This window comes from Sparus aurata, unplaced genomic scaffold (assembly GCF_900880675.1).
Source record: "Sparus aurata unplaced genomic scaffold, fSpaAur1.1, whole genome shotgun sequence".
In the NCBI taxonomy this organism is placed as follows: Eukaryota; Metazoa; Chordata; class Actinopteri; order Spariformes; family Sparidae; genus Sparus; species Sparus aurata.
The window spans coordinates 44,984-64,983 of record NW_022045110.1 but is presented as its reverse complement, the minus strand read 5'-3'; the positions used below and the strand labels follow the sequence as shown (position 1 = coordinate 64,983).

The 20,000-nt window shown below is 49.1% G+C and overlaps 1 protein-coding gene across 1 annotated transcript in view; it reads left to right on the top strand.

Moving 5' to 3' along the window:
- Positions 1 to 19,578, top strand: part of LOC115577702 (glutamate receptor ionotropic, kainate 5-like) — a 44,169-nt gene extending 24,591 nt beyond the window's left edge. The window contains 8 exon segments of the mRNA XM_030410608.1: positions 5,821 to 5,930; positions 6,156 to 6,329; positions 7,793 to 7,958; positions 8,043 to 8,268; positions 11,266 to 11,394; positions 11,995 to 12,206; positions 17,323 to 17,655; positions 17,657 to 19,578. Of these exon segments, the coding sequence (XP_030266468.1) occupies positions 5,821 to 5,930; positions 6,156 to 6,329; positions 7,793 to 7,958; positions 8,043 to 8,268; positions 11,266 to 11,394; positions 11,995 to 12,206; positions 17,323 to 17,655; positions 17,657 to 18,199 (1,893 nt within the window). The 3' untranslated portion in view covers positions 18,200 to 19,578.
- The last annotated feature ends 422 nt before the right edge of the window (positions 19,579 to 20,000 follow it).

Below are 20,000 nucleotides of genomic sequence, written 5' to 3'. Positions count from 1 at the left end.
ATAAAAGCTCCATTTATTCCTCACGTCTGCCTGCAGAGCCGACACAAACTTTTACAAATTGAACAACAGAGCGTTTGCACCTGTTGACATTTCCCGTCTCTCTCTCTCTCTCCGTCCCTCTGGCCGATGATTTGATGTATTCAGAGAGAAAACGCTGCAGCCGTCTCAGCAGGAGTTCTGCTGCCGGAGGCGACGGCCGTCCCCGACTCGGCTCGGGTCACGCAGTCAAACTGAGAGCTCAGGACGAAGCCACGGCAACTATTCCTGCGACCGGAGAGATCAGGCGAGGGGAGAGAGATGAAAGAGGCGCTGAGGACACAGATAGAGGGCATGTTTCTGCTTCTGGAGAGGAGCGAGGATATGAGTCAGTCGGGGGGAAGGTGACACAAGCTGCTGCTCCAAAAATATGAGTTTTTCAGCCTCTGAGGGAGGATCGCTGACTCTGCCTCCATGACTGGAATTACAAACATGGACTGGATGCTGCTGTGAGTCAGACCGAGGCCCGGTCAGGAAATATAGGTGAACAAACTGAGAACGGGCCGACAGACGAAACAGAAACAATCCTCACGTCTGCTTCCAGATTTTTCTTCACCTTCTTTGTGTTTTGGTATAAAAGTTCAGTTTTAGTGGATTCTCGATAAAAGTGGCGTGTGCGAGAACACAAAGACGTGACGGACCTGAGAATCTGATGAAATCCAAAACAAAAACACTGCAAGAGTGTGTGTGCAGCTCGCCTCGTCCCGCGGGCCGACACTCAGTCCACTTTATACATTCATGTGTTCTTTTCATGGACTCCTGCTGCGAGTCAGAAACAGAGAAATCAGACTGAGGAGGAGCAGCAGGTCGGGCTGTTATCCTGCAGTTGCCGGCTCAGACGTGTGTGAACTGACCAATCAGAGCAGACTAGGTGTTCAGGAGGAGGAGCCTTAAAGAGACAGGAACCCCAAAATATGATTCTGAACCTGAAATGAGCGAGATCCATCTCCTGTAACGAGCAGCTGGTGTGGTTACTACAGTCTGCAGATGTTTCTGACTCATGTTACACAAACTGAGTGCAGAGTTCAGCGCTCACGATGCTTCTGCCTCCAACAACTGACAACACAAACCCAGAAAACAAACGCTCACCTTGTTGTTGTGCCTCTGACTCACACAACCTCTCGCCGTACGAGCACTGCAGGTTACACAGTGCTCTGCTGCACATCGGCTGTGTGAGCGCTCTGCGTACGTGACGAGTTTACAGCCGACACGCCGAGCAGCTTCCACTGCTTCCAGCCCTTAAACGTGGCCGACAGCAGAAGCTTGTTGTGCTAATAAAGGTTAATAAAACACATTTATTGGCGGTTAAAGCATAATGATGCGTCTCCTCAGACTGACGCTGCTGCTGCAGTGTCTCTGCCTGCAGACACTGTACATCTGCAGCTCATCAGTATTCACCTCCAGCAGCTGTCCTCCATGTTTGATCCAGTCCACTGTTAGCGCCTCAGCGTATTGACTCAGTGATCAGTCAGCTGTTTAATGTGTGCACACCGAGGCAGCGGCGGCGGCGGCATCACAACTTCATTCTCTTTAAGTGTTTAGTTAAGGATGGAGTGGACCGGCCGCTCGTCTTTACTCACGGTAACGACCGCAGCGGTGATTTACTCCGTCACACTGCAGAGCTGACGAGCAGCCGGCGTCCGCTCGCCTCCATCAGGACGACGGCCTCCTGAAGCGCTGCGAGCCGACGCATCATAAATCCACTCCAGTAAACAGGAGGCTGCTGGTGACCATTATACACAGTAGATAGACTGACTAACAGAGCATGGTGAAGGTGCACACACACACACACGCACAGAGGACCATGGTCAAACCCACCCAGCTCTGGGAAAAGTGATATTCAAAGTCCTCGACAGTCGGTCGTCAAACAGCGGCATGAACTCAACGTCTCATCAGGAAACACGTTAATCTCACAGGTTCAGACGGAGCAGCCGGACCACAAACACAAAACATTTATCCATTCAAATACGATGCAGTTCCACCTCAATCAGAGAGTGAAGTTCACACTCTGTGCTCAGTTCATCACATTACTAGATGAAGGATTTCTGACGGGTTGCACCTCGTAGTTAACACGAGATTAAAGTGTTTTTTCAGTGCTGAATATTTTCATGGTGATGCGACAGAATGAAACCAACTGAACATCCCTCGTCGCGTCTCGTCTCGTCTCGTCTCGTCTCGTCTCGTCTCGTCTTCATCGTCCTGCTGCGAACATGAAAACATTCATTCTGCGGTGATGACAAGACGCTTGTTAGTTTCAGGTGATCATACACGATTGAAAACATAATTATGAATATTATTTTTGCCCTCTGCAGCTGACTGAGGTTACAGTAACAATACAGAGTAGAAATACTGTGTTTCAAAGTGTTGGCATCCTCGTTTTGATTATCATCGGACTCACAGCACCAGAAACGGCCCATTTCGGATCAATAGAGATGATTAGATTTACAATATAATGGATAAATATTCATATCTCGTCACCAGACACAGTTTGGGTTATTGTAACTGAGAGATTTCTGTGCTGCTGTACTTTCTTCATGACTTTGGGGTTCAGCCAATTTGATGATATTGATGAAATTGAATGATTAACAACAAAACACACACACACACACACACACACACACACACACCCACCCACCCACACACACACCCACACATACACACACACACACACACACACACATCTGACTGTGAACAAAGCTCCTGAACGCATCTCACAAACCAACAGATTCAATCTGACAACTTCTGTGTGACTCCCAAAGAAACTACCCAAACAAAACAATCATGTCTGCCAGTGTAAAGAGCTTTATACACATTATGATCACACACACAGACACACACAGACACACACTCTCGCAGCATCTCTCTAAACAGCTCGCAGCACACTGTAAGATGGTAATCTTTTTAATTGCTCAAGCTGTTGACTTGTGCACACACATTAGTGAAGTGCCATCGTGTTTATCAGTGTTCTTGCCCCCTGGTGCTGAACAGTGTAAATTTATGTCCGCTGCTGCTCCCAATTCATTAGTGCTCAATATATTATCAGTCTGCGTTCACTCCGTCTGAGGCACGACAGTTTATCACCGCCAGTACGAGCCGCTCTGACATCATCGGCGAGGAGATACCAGCTGCGGTCCGCGGGAGAGGAAGTGACATCGCTGGAGTTCAGAGAAACCAAACAGATGTCTCTTCTGCAGCAAACACAGGCTGGTAACAGATAACAGACAGAGAGGATCAATAACAGTGTTGATCGATGAGGCGAGGCGTCATCTGTCAACAGATTTCTGACATCAGAACGCAGCTGTGACACTTCCAGACCGGCTTTCTGTGTCTGCATGTTCTCACGGTGCCTCGGCGGGTTTTCCAAATCCAAAGTTACGTAATTTTTTGGTTAATTGTTACTCAACATCGTCCTGGCAGCACTAATGTCACCAAACCCACACAGAGCTGAAGGATAAAGGAGCAGTTCACCCTGAAATAGAAGTTCAGTCATCATCTCCTCGCTCTCCGTGTTGATGGGAAGTCAGCTGAAGTTTCGTGGTCCACAAAACATTTCTGGGTCGAGTCTCCAGAACCCCTGAGATCCAAACTGATATCAGAGATGTTATTTACTCCTGAACATGCGGTCGAGCGTGTGCACTCAGTTCAGAAGCAGCTCCAGTGAAGATTTCAGCTGTAAAACTGGATGTAAACAAAGCAGATGTGAAGTTCTAAAATGTCTACAACAGCCAACAGGCGACCGTGTAGACAAATCGTCTCTCCAGAACCACTAAAACACCAGCTGCATGATGATTGATGCATCATGTAGCCAATGAGATTTAAAATCTAAATTAGTTTTATGTGTCTTCAAACTTCCCCTCCAAAAAAGTTGGTGTGTATTTTTAGAGGAAGAAGTTTCTTAACGTAGTTCTTTCAAAGAGCGTGCTGTGAGTCCGGATGATGGACACCTTCACCTGACACACACCTGCTGCAGTGACCTCACCTCTCTGATACCATCAGGTGACAACAAGCTCTGCAGATCGAGTCTGTCCGACCTGCGTCTGTTACTCATCAGGTGCGACAGTAACAGTGACATCACTTCCTGCCGAGAGAGAAAAGTCCGAAACTAACTCAGGAAATACATCTTGGTGTCGGAGGAAGTAAAGTTTCTGTTGTTGAATTTACTTTAAACTTTGTGATGTTTGTTCACTTTGTGCAGGCGGAGAAACAAATGAATGTGTCGCAGCGAACATGAAGAATCTCCGTGTTTGTACCTGCTTTTATATCTCCCAGTTTAAAAGCTACAAAATCAAATTACATTCAGGGATGTTCTGAGAAAATGTGTTAAGAATTCAACTGAAGTACAAAGTGTTGGCAGGAGGAGCCGCGTGTTCAGCCAACTTACTATAAAGGTGCAGAAAAGACAAATTATTGATTAAAAACAACAAATTTCAACAACAAAATAAATCGTTAATCCTCTTTTGACTGAACGATGACGAAGCTGAACTCTAAATGAAATTGTTTTCGTTCTTTTATTACTTTTATCGACATATTTTATCACGGCAGCTTCTACACAGAAGTCATCAGCAGAATTCAGCGTCACACAAAGCAGCTTCAACCTGAAACACATGAAACACACACAGGTGACGGGCCGGACCGGTACCGGTACCGGACCTGTCTGAGTCCGACTCTGTGGTCCAGAGCAGATCCACAGATCCAGCCGTTGGCCCGGCTTCACATGGTGTTTTTCTTTTTAAATGAGCCCAAATGGACCAACAGCAGAACCGGAGCTGATTGCCTCCATTAGAGCTTTAGTCATCGGCTCTCATTGGGTCCAATCTGGGAGTTCCTGGCCGGTTCTGCAGTCGAGGGAGGAGATGAAACGACCGCTGATGGTCGTTAAGACTTGAGACGCTGCTGTTTGCTGACTGAGTTCACAGGAACGATTCTCAGAGATGTTTCCTATAATGATCGTCTGTCAGTCAGAAGTTGTGTTTTGGACTCGGACCAACAGATGGTCGTGATCACAGCCCGGTTCTGCCAGCCGGAGGCGTCAGAACTTCACTGTGTTCAACTTGAATTTAAAGTTTGATGTGTCAACAAACACGCAGCCTGAACGTTAATGAGTGACATCATCATCATCCTCGCTGTTAACTGGATGAAGGATAAAGGAGCAGTTCACCCTGAAACAAAAGTCCAGTTATCATCTCCTGGAAAGTCTGCTGAAGCTTCGTAGTCCACAAAACATTTCTAGGTCGAGTCTCCAGAACCCCTGAGATCCAAACTGAAATAAGAGATGTTATTTACTCCCTGGACGTGCGGTCGAGCTCGTGCACTCAGCTCAGAAGCAGCTCCAGTGAAGATTTCAGCTGTAAAACTGGATGTAAACAAAGCAGATGTGAACTAATGTTTTTAAAGCCCTACTCTTGGAAATTATGCACATTTACGTAGTTTTATATGGTTTTTCTTTGAAGTTGCTGTTTTTCTGCGTCAGCACGTGTTTTTGAGTGTTTTAATATTCACAACATGAGTGTAAATAAGGAAATAAACTGATATATTGAGTTAACTCTCAGGCAGGGGGACTGATGAGGTCATAAACACGTGATAAGTGTTGATGTTCTGTGATATTGTTATTAAATCTGGATCCATCATTGTGTGACTTTGTTTCTGCACTAGACTGATTTTTCAAGAATGATTTAATGATCTGTTCTGGCTTCATCAGAGTGACCAGCTTGTGTTCACTGAGACAAACTAATAGAAAGTGTTTTAACAGGAGGACGTTCTGGTTCTGGTTCTGGTGTGTTTCAGGGTCGTAAACCGGGTTACTTCTCCTTCCTGGATCCGTTCTCTCCGGCTGTCTGGCTCTTCATGCTGTTGGCCTACCTCGCCGTCAGCTGCGTCCTCTTCCTCGCCGCCAGGTAACACACCTGCCTCTGTGTGTGTGTGTGTGTGTGTGTGTGTGTGTGTGTGTGTGTGTGTGTGTGTTGAACATATTGAACCTGAAGGTAAAGGTTGTGTTTTAATCTTGTAAAGTGAAGAGTGTGATATCGTCGTTCACGTCTCTGTAAAAGCAGGATAAACTAGAGAGAGAGCGAGTGTCTGATTGTGATTCTGAGCGGACTCTTCTGACTCTGTGTTTGCAGGCTCAGTCCGTACGAGTGGTACAACCCTCACCCGTGTCTGCGGGAGCGGCGGGATGTTCTGGAGAACCAGTACACGCTGGGCAACAGTCTGTGGTTCCCGGTGGGCGGCTTCATGCAGCAGGGCTCAGAGATCATGCCCCGGGCTCTGTCCACACGCTGCGTCAGCGGAGTCTGGTACGAACTCATCACACTCGTCTTCATCACCCTTCCTCTCCACTCTGAGTCTTTTTAGGTTTCTGGTTGGAGACATTAAGAGAGAGGAGGACTGTGAGAGGAGTCTTTCAGAATTAACAGAGGAGATCAGGTCCTCGTGGACCCCCGAGGTTCTGGATGTGTGAGAGAACTCAACTGACAGCTGAGAGACGAAGGACCTCGTTCAGAGTTTGACAGCAACGATGTGATTGGCTCACAGACGTCGTGGCCTCCTCCTCTCCTCCTCCTCTCCTCCTCTCCTCCTCCTCCTCCTCTCCTCTCCTCTCCTCTCCTCCTCCTCCTCTCCTCCTCTCCTCCTCCTCTCCTCTCCTCTCCTCCTCTCCTCTCCTCCGCTCCTCCTCTCCTCCTCTCCTCTCCTCCTCCTCTCCTCCTCCTCTCCTCCTCTCCTCCTCTCCTCTCCTCCTCTCCTCTCCTCCTCTCCTCCTCTCCTCCTCTCCTCTCCTCCTCCTCTCCTCCTCCTCCTCCTCCTCTCCTCCTCTCCTCTCCTCTCCTCTCCTCCTCTCCTCCTCTCCTCCTCTCCTCCTCCTCCTCCTCCTCCCTCTCCTCCTCCTCTCCTCCTCCTCTCCTCCTCTCCTCCTCTCCTCCTCCTCTCCTCCTCCTCCTCCTCCTCCTCTCCTCCTCTCCTCCTCTCCTCTCCTCCTCTCCTCTCCTCCTCTCCTCCTCTCCTCCTCTCCTCTCCTCCTCCTCTCCTCCTCCTCTCCTCCTCTCCTCCTCTCCTCTCCTCCTCTCCTCTCCCTCCGCTCCTCCTCTCCTCCTCTCCTCTCCTCCTCCCTCCTCCTCCTCTCCTCTCCTCCTCTCCTCCTCTCCTCTCCTCTCCTCCTCCTCTCCTCTCCTCCTCCTCTCCTCCCTCTCAGTGCTGCTGTCAGACAGATGGAGGAGCTGCCGCCATTTTTTCTCTGACAGCTTTCAGCCTCATAAAAACCTGATGGCGGCACAAACTTTCTGTAATAAGTTCTGCTGTAACAATTTAACGTCTACTTAGACCCGACATATCTCCGTCGTTTGACTTCTGCTCTCACTGTGAACACGAGTCAGTCCGAATGAAATCAAGACGTGAACGAGAGGATTAAAAAAGAAGTAGCTCTCGCTGCGTCTCTTCAGAGAGGAGACAGGTGTTCATCCCTCACCTCTGTATAATCTCTCCTCCTCCCTCCCTCCCTCCCCGTGTCTCCTCTCGTCTAAATTCCCTTGCTCATCACTTCCGTCTCATTTCCTGTGCAGCGGAGGCGTCCTGCTCCTCTCTGCTGCTGACAGAGTTCATCTTTAGGTTGATGATTTTTACCTAAAACTCCCGACGCTTCCTGCAGAGCTCTCCATCTGTCTCCATCCTGCTCTCCACCCGCGAGAGGGAGGGAGAGACGAGGGAAAGTTTCTCAGGGTAAATAAAGTTTAAAGCTCCTCTTCTTCTTCTCTGGTGCTGTCAGGTGGGCGTTCACCCTCATCATCATCTCGTCCTACACGGCCAACCTGGCGGCGTTCCTCACCGTGCAGAGGATGGAGGTTCCCATCGAGTCTCCGGACGATCTGGCCGACCAAACCAACATCCAGTACGGGACGATCCACGGAGGCTCCACCATGACCTTCTTCATGGTGAGTTTGTTTCCATTTTATTTGTTTCCATATTTTGTAGAATAGATCAATTTGAATTGTTCCGCTCTCCTCCTCCTCCGGCAGAACTCGCGGTACCAGACGTACCAGCGCATGTGGAACTACATGTACTCCAAGCAGCCCAGCGTGTTCGTGAAGAGCACTGAGGAGGGAATCGCTCGAGTCCTCAACTCCAAGTACGCCTTCCTGATGGAGAGCACCATGAACGAGTACTACCGCAGCCTCAACTGCAACCTGACGCAGATCGGAGGCCTGCTGGACACCAAAGGATACGGCATCGGCATGCCTCTGGGTGAGCGAGCGCCGCAGCATCGCTCATCAGCAGCTTGTTTCTGGATGTTTGAACTGATTTAATGCTCAGTTTCTGTATCGATGCTCCAGTAACCAGCTGCACCTCCTCGCTGTTCCTATGAAAAGATCTTTAATGTTTTCTGCAGTCACTCAGCGCGCCAAGAATAAAAAAAAAAGCCAGCTCGAAACTGTAATCTGTGCAGCAATATTTCTGCAACATGTGACGACATTTTGCAAGATCTGTCAGAGAGGAAGCGATATAAAAAGGCTCGGAGGTCACGAGTCAGAAACACGAGCCTCTCACACTGATGGATCCGCCATCGGAAGCAATTTGGGGTTCAGTTTTGTCCAAGGACCCTCCGACGTGCAGCTGGAGAATCTAGTAATCGAACCGTCCGATCGGTGGACGGCGTGCAGCCGCGGCGCCGGATGTCTCGCTGAGCTGCTCTCAGAGACGTCGAGTGACTCCTGAGAGCTCGTTCAGCAGAAGACTGGCATCCAACCGCCGGAGATTAGTGGCCAACGCGCTCCAACACTCGAGCTCCAGCTGCCACAGCAGGTCACCGGCCCCGTTCCCAGTCTTGATGCTAAGCTCTTCACAGTCTAGTTTTTGTATCCGAGTACTTCGTCCGGCTCTGACAGCGTCCGGCCTGTCAGGAGATCGAACCGTCACGTAAAACAGTTCAGACGGTGTTATAAAACTGCAGGAACGTCTTCAGGTTCCAGCACCGGCCCGTCTTTGTGTTTCTACTTAATTCCAGCGAAGTGTAATTGTGTTCAGTCGGCTGTCACATCACATATTGTCGGTCATATATCGAGGCGGTGTTACCTTCAGTGTGTCGGCCATGTTTCAGACGGTTAACCAGGTCAGATTCTTTGTGCAGCTGCTGTTCTTGGCAAATTAAATCCATCCTGATTCCAATTTGGCTTTCGGTCGGCCTTCACCGGAGTGTGGCCTCGCCTCGCCTCGTCATCTGCCTCCGACTCGTTTCTGGTGATAAGTGTTCGTGCATAGATTAGCATAGTTAACAGAGGAAGAGGAACAGATGTGGGGAGAGGAGAGGGAACAGCGGGAGGACGGAGACAGAAAAAAAAGAAAAAGATGAGAGGTTTTCTGTCAGTCGACCTGCCGCTTCAGTGATGAAAAATAAGTCGCAGCGGCGTCGCAGCGGCGTCGCAGCGGTCCACCTGGCCTCCGTGTTCATGGTGCTGACTGACAGTGAGCGATTAGCGTCCGACACAAAATGAGAAAATGAGACTTTCCAGCTGCTTTAAACAGAAAGTGGTTTTGGTTTCTGTGTTCTTCACGCCGACGCTGGACGTGAGATGTTTTAACCACGACCGCCCTGATTCCCTGACGCGGTTCTCATCCTCAGCGTGATGACAGAGGTCTCCTCACCTGCTCTCTAAGTGTTGTCTGGAGATGATACCTATTGATTTTCCTTTGATGAATTGGTCGGGCTCGTTAAAGCTCAGATGGCGACGAAAGCGCCTGAGATTTAAATTAAAAACACTGCAGCTGAACACAAACCGTCACAGATCCAGGATCTGTCAGACGCGTCGCTCAGTGCTGAACAAACATCCTGCAGACTTTCACCTCGAGAAATGGAAGAACGGACCGAAGTCACGCTGAACATTTTGTTTTGACTAAAGCGTCTTCAGCACCGATATCAGATCTATAAATGATTCTGTGTCCTCTCAGACGAAGGCGTCCAAAGTCGACAGAACACGAGCTCATTAACTCCAGACCGACGACGCTATGAAATCTGTCGCACAGTTAAAAGACGAACTTTTCAGATATTTATTTATACAACGTTCCAAATTTAAATTGAATATGAATTAATTAAACTCCTTCCTGTCTGACCTCAGCAGAAATCCTCCTCTGTGGTCAGAATTTGGATTTGAGAAATTTGACAAAGAAGATTTTTTGCACTTTTTTTGTGTTTTCTTATGTTGAAAAAAGTAGGAAAACAGCGAAATTGTAACAAAAAGTACGTGTTGTGTAAAGACGATAAAGTGTTTAAAGGAAAATAAACATCCTGAATCGAGAGTAAAAGATTCAGAGACGAGAAAACATTCTGCTTCCAACATGGATCAGACGTTTTACATAAATAAAATAAATTTTTTGATTTAAATGTTAAATATAAAATGATAATGAACAACACAAATCACCTCCTAACAGGTTCTCCCGAGCTGTGGACCAGTACCCGGTCTTGGATCATTCAGTACCAAAAGATCTCAGAACCAGAAGAGTTCATTTCTTCATCCTGAAGTTGGACGAGTTTCCAGAGAAAGACATGAATCAGTTTTATTTAACAAAGAGAAGAAAGGAAGTGGGAGCTGTCAGATAAATCTCAGCGTGTGCGTCGACTCCACAGCGTGGAACAGTGAACGCGTGGTCGTTCTGTCGGCGATGAATCTTTTACCTTGAACACTTCCTGCCGCCCGTCACTCCGCGAGGAGCGATGTCACTTTTTAATGGAAGAAGGAAGAAGACGGACGAGGCGGCGTGAGGACGAGGTGACGCCGGGAGCTTCATCATTTACAGACAAAATGTTAATGACACATAAAACACGCTGAGACGTCGTCACGGAGCTGGAACGCCGTCAACAAGACGAGCTGAGTGGTTCTGAAAATAATGTCTCTCGGGTTCTTCGCGGGTCGGTCGTGACTTTTTATGTGAGTCGTTAAAGCAGCAGAACACAGAGCTCAGGTCGAAAATGAGTCTGTGTTTGATTTGTATAAAAGATGAAGCTGCTGCGTCGTCTCCGCTCCATTAACATTTCTCAGTTTAAAACCCACCGAGCGGTACCGACCTCACCGGGCCTGTGAGCTCAGCAGAGGTGAGGAGCCGGACTGACGCTTTCTGCATCCATCGTCACTCGTCTCTGGAGAGCTAGGCCGCTGAAATGATACGAATTAACTCACACACGTAACTCATGTTTGATATTGACCTCGGTTCTGACTGAGTACTGACTGGGCCCGTCTTCCTCCTCAGGCTCTCCGTTCAGAGACGAGATCACTCTGGGGATCCTACAGCTGCAGGAGAGCAACCGGCTGGAGATCCTGAAGAGACGCTGGTGGGAGGGAGGCCAGTGTCCCAAAGAGGAGGACCACCGGGCCAAAGGTGGGTGACCCGGCAGCCGCTGGTACTGTTCACCAAACACAGACAGTCATCACTAAAGCTGAGATGATTAATAGAGTAGTAGTCAACCAGGGTTCATACTCTGGGGGATGAGAACATGTCCAAACAGTCAGTCTGATGGTTGTTAAGATGTTTCTACACTGAATCAACCATCAGAGTCGACACGGCGCTGTGAGCTGAACACAATCAGAACACAATCAGAACATGTTCTCCTGACGGCTTTTCTTTCTAAAATGAGACGTGAAACATAAAAACAGAACCTCCGTCTCTCTATCCATCCATCATCTTGCTTTTCTCTCCATCTCTGAATCGATTGTGTCGGATTTCTTTTCTTTTCTTCCGTCATCGTTTCCCGTTCCGACCCGCAGACGTGTGGTTCTGTTATGGTTCCGTTGTTTCCTCTCTGTAACGAGACGCGGCAGCTTCTGTTCACCGACTCGGGTCGGGCCGATCGTTACAGAGAGAGAGTCCCGTCTGAGTATCGATCAGCTGCTCTGTCGTCGTCTAACAGCTTCCTTCATCTCATAGACAGAGTGTGTGTGTGTGTGTGTGTGTGTGTGTGTGTGTGTGTGTGTGTTGCAGGTCTCGGCATGGAGAACATCGGCGGCATCTTCGTGGTGCTGATCTGCGGCCTCATCATCGCTGTCTTCGTGGCCATCATGGAGTTCGTGTGGTCGACGCGCCGCAGCGCCGAGACGGACGAGGTAAACCTTCATCATCATCACCCTCCTCTTCCTCTCTCGTCCTCCTCCTCCTGCCCCGCCCCCGGCCTCAACCTCAGCCCAGACACCTCAGTAGGTCATCCGCCTGTGTGTGTGTGTGTGTGTGTGTGTGTGTGTGTGTGTGTGTGTGTGATGTCACTGGAAATGATTATGACACTTCGACATTCAAGCCTGATTTAATGTGTCCGTTTGTCTTTAACTTTCTTTAAAGTCACAACTTGTAGAGGAGTTTACAGATATTTATATATTTATATATTTATATATTTATGTATTTATATATTTATATTTATACACCTGCTGTCTTCACTAAACAGAACAAATACAACCGTACACTGTCTGAATTCAAGTTTCTCTCCTTTACCAAACTAATATGGAAGAAGTACGGAAGCCATGAGGGGCCAAACTGTTTGATCCAAACAGTGTTTTCTCTTCTGTGTTTGTGACCTGAGAACAGGAGACGTTCTAGTTTTATTGTTTCAGCTGTGAGAACATTCAAGAGAATCTTTTCCACGTCTGAAACTGAGCGAGAAAAAACTTAAAGGATTTTTTTTTTTTTTTTTTTTTTAAAGAAAAAGAAAGAAATTTGGTGTCCGAAAGTTTGAAAAACATTTTCATTTGTTATATAATTTTCAGGATTTTCTTTTACTTTTTACTTTTTTTCTTTCTTCATCTACAGCTGTGTGAAAAAAAGCTGGCTCCTCTCGATGTGGAGGAGCAGCGGCTCTACTCCGAGCTCCTCCTGGGTAACAGAGCTTCTCACCCCACCTCTAAGGGAGCGCCCTGCAACCCTGCGGGGAAAACTCATTTCAGCCGCTTGTATCAAGGATCTTATTCTTTCGGTCATGACCCAAAGTTCATGGCCATAAGTGAGGGTAGGAACGTAGATTGACCGGTAAATCGAGAGCTTCGCCTTTCGACTCAGCTCTCTCTTCACCACGACAGACCAATACAACGACCACATTACTGCGGCCGCTGCACCGATCCGCCTGTCAATCTCCCGTTCCATCCTTCCCTCACTCGTGAACAAGACCCCAAGATACTTAAACTCCTCCACTTGAGGCAGGCACTCTCCCCCAACCCGGAGGGAGCAAGCCACCTTTTTCTGGTCGAGAACCATGGCCTCGGATTTGGAGGTGCTGATTCTCATCCCAGCCGCTTCACACTCAGCTGCAAACCGCCCCAGGACATGCTGGAGGTTCTGGCCCGAAGGAGCCAACAAGACCACGTCATCCGCGAAAAGCAGAGATGAAATCAAGTGGCTCCTGAACCAGACCCCCTCCGGCTCCTGGCTGCGCCTAGAAATTCTGTCCATAAAAATAATGAACAGAACCGGTGACAAAGGGCAGCCCTGCCGGAGTGCAACATGCACTGGGAACAGGTATGACTTACTGCAGGCAATGCGAACCAAGCTCCTGCTCCGGTCGTACAAGGACCGTACAGCCCTTAACAGAGGGCCTTCGACCCCGTACGCCTGGAGCACCTCCCACAGAATGCCACGAGGGACACGGTCGAATGCTTTCTCCAAGTCCAAAAAACACATGTGGACTGGTTGGGCAAACTCCCATGAACCCTCAAGCACCCTGCGGAGGGTATAGAGCTGGTCCAGTGTTCCGCGGCCTGGACGAAAATCGCATTGTTCCTCCTGAATCCGAGGTTCGACTATCGGCCGAATTCTCCTCTCCAGTACCCTGGAATAGACTTTCCCAGGGAGGCTGAGGAGTGTGATCCCCGATAGTTGGAACACACCCTCCGGTCCCCCTTTTTGAATAGGGGGACCACCACCCCGGTCTGCCAGTCCAGAGGTACTGTCCCCGACTGCCACACAATGCTGCAGAGACGTGTCCACCAAGACAGCCCCACAACATCCAGAGACTTGAGGTACTCAGGGCGGATCTCATCCACCCCCGGTGCTTTGCCACTGAGGAGCTTCCGGACCACCTCAGTGACTTCGGCTTGGGTGATGAATGGGTCAACCTCTGAGTCCCCAGCCTCTGCTTCCTCTATGGAAGGCGTGTCAGTGGGATTGAGGAGATTCTCGAAGTATTCCTTCCACCGCCCAACGATGTCCCCAGTCAAGGTCAACAGCCCCCCACCTCCACTGTAAACAGTGTTGGTGGAGGACTGCTTCCCCCTCCTGAGGCGGCGGATGGTTTGCCAGAATTTCTTCGAGTTTTTGCTGCCACGACTGCCCGTGCTGCCGCACGCTTGGCCTGCCGGTACCCGTCAGCTGCCTCAGGAGTCCCCCGGGCCAACCAGGCTTGATAGGACTCCTTCTTCAGCTTGACAGCATCCCTTACTTCCGGGGTCCACCACCAGGTTCGGGGTTTGCCGCCACAACAGGCACTGGAGACCTTACGGCCACAGCTCCGGACAGCCGCGTCAACAATGGAAGTGGAGAACATGGTCCATTCGGACTCAATGTCCCCAGCCTCCCTCGGGATCTGGTCAAAGCTCTCTCAGAGGTGGGAGTTAAAGATCTCCCTGACAGAGGGTTCCACCAGACGTTCTCAGCAGACCCTCACAATACGTTTGGGTCTGCCAGGTCTGTCCAGCTTCCTCCCCTGCCAGCAGATCCGACTCACCACCAGGTGGTGATCAGTTGACAGCTCAGCCCCTCTCTTCATCCGAGTGTCCAAGACATACGGCTGGAGGTCAGATGACACGACCACAAAGTCGGTCATTGACCTCCGGCCTAGGGTGTCCTGGTGCCACGTGCACATATGGACACCCTTTTGCTTGAACATGGTGTTTGTTATGGACAAACTGTGACTAGCACAGAAGTCCAGTAACAAAACACCACTCAGGTTCAGATCGGGGAGGCCGTTCCTCCCAATCACACCCCTCCAGGTAACACTGTCGCTGCCCATGTGGGCGTTGAAGTCCCCCAGTAGAACGACGGAGTTCCCGGTTGGAGCACTCTCCAGTACCCCTCCCAGGGACTCCAAGAAGGCCGGGTACTCTGCACTGCTGTTCGGCCCATAAGCCGAGACAACAGTGAGAGTCCTACCCCCGACCCGCAGGCGCAGGGAAGCAACCCTCTCGTTCACTGGGGCAAACTCCAACACATGGCGGCTGAGCTGAGGAGCTATAAGCAAGCCCACACCAGCTCGCCGCCTCTCACCGCGGGCAACTCCAGAGTAGAAGAGAGTCCAGCCTCTCTCAAGGAGTTGGGTTCTAGAGCCCAGGCTGTGCGTGGAGGTGAGCCCGACTATTTCTAGCCGGTACCGCTCAACCTCCTGCACCAGCTCAGGCTCTTTCCCCCCCCCAGTGAGGTGACATTCCATGTCCCCATGGCTAGATTCACCGTCCGGGGATTGGGTCGCCGGGGTCCCCGCCCACGACTGCCACCCAAATCACATTGCACCGGCCCCTTCTGAACCCTCCTGCGAGTGGTGAGCCCACTGGAGGGCGGCCCCACATCGCTCCTTTGGGCTGCGCCCGGCCGGGTCCTGTGGGCAAAGACCCGGCCACCAGGCGCTCGCCTGCGAGCCCCAACCCCAGGCCTGGCTCCAGGGTAGGGCCCCGGTGACGCCCATCCGGGCGACTTAAATGTCCTCGGTGTTCTGTCTGTCATTAGGGGCTTTTGAACCAATCTTAGTCTGACCTGTCACCTAGGACCTGTTTGCCTTGGGAGACCCTACCAGGGGCATTAAGCCCCGGACAACATAGCTCCTAGGATCATTCGGGTGCTCAAACCCCTCCACCACGATAAGGTGCCGGTTTTTGATCTTTTTATTGTCTAAAGCTGTGGTGAAGATTAAAACAACATTTTCAGGATTTTATAGTTTTCTTCAGTTTTTCCGTGTCTTTATAAAGATCATCCTGGCAAGACTTTTTTTTTTCACCTGTTTTGAAGTCGTAAACACAGAAAACAGTTCAGATCACCAGAGAAACAGAAAGAGCTTCTGGAGATACAAGCTGAACTAAAGAAAGCTACAACAGAGTGTGTAGTGAGCAGCAGTTAGCTGTAAGCTGCTCTACAGTTTTGTGCGACCTTTAAATTCTGGACATTTATCACAAAATCAACCTTTAAAAAAGAAAAAAAGCTGAAATGATTCAAACTGAGCAGGAAGCTGAGAGTCAGTCGTCTCTGCAGACAGACTTTCATTTATCTGTCGTTTATTTCACTTTCTGCTCGCTCGTTTCTTTACAGGACACACACACACACACACAAAATAATCACATTCTGTTTTGGATTTTGAGATTTTTTATTATTATTTGAAACTAAGTGAAAAAATTCAGGTGGAAAAAAAAAAAATTTATCGAAAAAAAAAAAAATTTTAATAAAATGAGCAGACAGTTTGTTTTAATGTGTGAAACCGGCTGGAAAAACAGTTTTGACAGGAGAAATTATTATTTATTCATTTTTCTTTTCTTTCGTTGTATTTGTAAAACTTATTTTGACCACAAGTCGACATGTTGGATCACAGTTTATGGTTTTAGTGGTTAAAGGATAAAATTCTGTTTCACACATAAAAGAAAAAACAACATTAACGAATGTCTTTGTCCCGTGAATTCACATATGAAAAAAGAAATTAATGAACTTGTAAATATTATCCTGACAAAACGTTTTATTCTCCTCCAGTTCTCTGGTTGTTCACACAGGAGACAGATCTGATCACAATATTGATCGCCAGGAAACCAAAACGTGATTGACGAGATGATTGTTGTGAACATCTGATCATGACCGACTTTAAACATGAATATACTGATTTATGTTAAATAACCACAAGAGGTCGCCGTTATATCACTGAATATAGATTTCAACCAAAAATCATGTATATATATTTTATTTATAAGTAAGAAAGAAACAATTTGTCCTCCTAAAAACATCAAAATAGAAGTTAAAGTGACTCCAGAAGAGTTTATAAAGAGACACGACGTCTTCATGTCGACACTTCCTGTGTTTACAACATGATTTACAACAAAGACGAAGAAGAAATTTAGGTAACAACAGTACAGACGTGTGTGTGTCTGTGTGTAGACGTGTGTGTGTCTGTGTGTAGCTGTGTGTGTGTTTTACAAGTGAGCACACAAAAACAAAGACAGACATGAACAAAAATATTCATTAATTCTGGTTTCCATCTTTCAATTCAAAGGATTTTTTATCTTTAACAATATTAGTCTCTCTCTCTCCTTCTCTCTCTTTTTGTCTCTCTCTCCGTCTCTCTCTCCGTCTCTCTCTCAGGTGTCTGTCTGTCAGGAGATGCTGACAGAGTTTCGTAACGCCGTCTCCTGTAAGAAGAGTTCTCGCTCTCGGCGCCGCCGGCCTCTGAGCAGCGCTGGAGGCGGAGTCCTGCGTCACCCGTCCCGCCTCGCCCTCGCCGCCCCTCGTCCAATCCGTCTGGTCCGCGAAATGCGTCTCAGTAACGGTAAACTGTACAGCGGCACCGGCCCACTGACGGGCGGGCTGGCAGGTCACGGGGGAGGGATGGGAGGAGGGATGGGAGGAGGAATGGGAGGAGGGATGGGAGGAGGGATGGGAGGAGGGAATGGGAGGAGGGATGGGAGGAGGAATGGGAGGAGGAATGGGAGGAGGCCCTGATCTGGGCCCGGGGCCTCAGAGGCTCCTGGAGGACGCGCTGGGCCACAGCACCTCCACCGGCACGCCGCCTCCTCCTCCGGCGTCGGCTCTGGTGGCTCCTTCGGCGCCGCCGCGCAGCTTCCTGCAGGGCTGCAGCCACGTCCGGATCTGTCAGGAGTGTCGGCGGATTCAGAGTCTGCGGCCGAACGCTCTCACGCCTCCTCCGCCTCCTCCCCCCTCCTCCTCCTCCTCCGCCTCCTCCTGCTCCCGAGTCCCCGCCTCCGGGCCGACGCCGGGTCACCCCCACCACCGCCACAACCTCCACCACCTGCATTACCACCACGGCTCCATGTCGCTGCCACGCCTCCCGCCGCCTCCTCCTCCGATCCCAGCAGACAGAGCCGACAGTGACGGAGGAGGCGGCGGGGGGGCGGGGAGTCCACGGCCCGCCAACACCAAACCGATGCCCCCGCCACGACCGATGCCTCCGCCCAAGACACCGACGCGGCCGCCGACAGACTTACTGGGCGGGCAGGACTGAGCGGAGCGTCATCAGAGGGGTCAAAGGCCGTGGTTATAAACCCTCAGCGAACTGGATCAGCCCAAAGCGGCCTGTGAGCAGGGGTGGGTGGAAGGAACCATTCTGACTCGTTGGCTCATTAAAAGCCACTTGGGCTCAGTGGATCTCATCAAACCTTTGGGATGAAACCAGCTGACGTGTTCGCAGGACAAACAGGAAGTGCCTGCCAAACGGACACCATCCTGAGGGCGTCGCGCTCGGTCCTCCGCCTCTTGCCTCGGCCAATCACAACGCTCCGTGCCAAGCGAGGAGGACTCACAGAGACAGGCTGCGTTCACCAGCGCTCTGAGGTTTTACTGTTTGAATACTGAACCTGGTGTTTGTATAGAAGGAGACCACAGACACACACAACACACACACACACACACACACACACTCACACACACACACACACACACACACACACACTCAGTAGCAGAGCAGCTGTACAGTTATCATCAGTCGTCTCTGGAGGATGTAGCTCTTCACAACCGTGTTGCTGTTTTGTGCAGAAACCTGCTGACCAAAAAACTGACCAATCAGAGCTCAGATCCACAGAGCAGAGACACAGGTGCATCAACACTCACCTGTCGGGTTCGAGGCTGTGCCGAGGCGGGTCGTCTTTTACACACAGAGAGGCGTCTTCAAAGGAAAGGTTCGCACAAATTTGTGATATCCATTCATCCTCTCCTCCTCCTGATGAGGTAAAGTCCTCCTGTCCAGGACTTTACCTCATCAGGAGGAGGAGAGGATGATAGTTTTGGGTGAACTGTTCCTTTAACAGTGACACCTGTGGGGCAGACGTCGCTGGTGAAAACATTTGTGGCCGTGCAGAAAAGATTAGCTGATGATTTGAGGAGAACTCGCTGAGGTCGTCTTTAATTCCTCACCGCAGATTTATATTTTATTAAAGCCTTCCTTTGTCAGATTCACTCCTCTAACGTAACTTTTCTTCAAGTGTGCAAACTGTCAAATTACCGTGACGATATTCAGAGTCCGCCATCTTTAAATTCTTTGGTTTCTACTTGTGAAGCGAGTCGTAGCGTTTAAACACCGCACGGTTGTTTAAGCAAAACTTCAGTTTCAGCATCTTATATCAGAGTTTCATCCGGTCAGCACAGGTGAGTGTTGAAGCTGTTCACACACACACACACACACACACAACACAGACACAACACACAGACACACACACACACACACAGGTAAAAACTAAATTTGTGATTGTACTTCCTTCCTGTCAGCGTGTCCAGTTTGAGTGTCGCTGCTCCTTTTCGTTCTTTCTTTAATATATTTTTTTCCTCTCAGTGACCTCGAGTCCTTTTACACGGTTGCTATGACGATTCGAGACACAGACACACACACAAAAAAAGAAAAAAACTACCTGTCCGCTAATGACATCGTTCGATTTACTCAACATAAGTGCTGGTATTGAAGTATTGATTATTAATTGCTTTGCTGTGTTTCGAGCAGAAAAAGGAGCAAAATGTGAATCAATTCCTGCACATTTTTTTATTCAAAGACTTTGGAAACATTGTTATGATGACGAGCAGTGCCTGTAGATTGTTTTATCATTGTTATTATTATTATTATTATTATTATTATTTTAGTTTTGTTTGCAGAGAAACAGTTTGAATAAAATGAGCCAGCAGCGTCCGAGATGAAGAAATAGTTTCTGAAAATGAGAACGCACCGAATGTGTGTGTGTGTGCATATGTGTGTGTGTGTGTGTGTGTGTGTGTCTGTGTGTGTGTGTGTGTTTGTCTGTGTGTGTGTGTGTGCATAT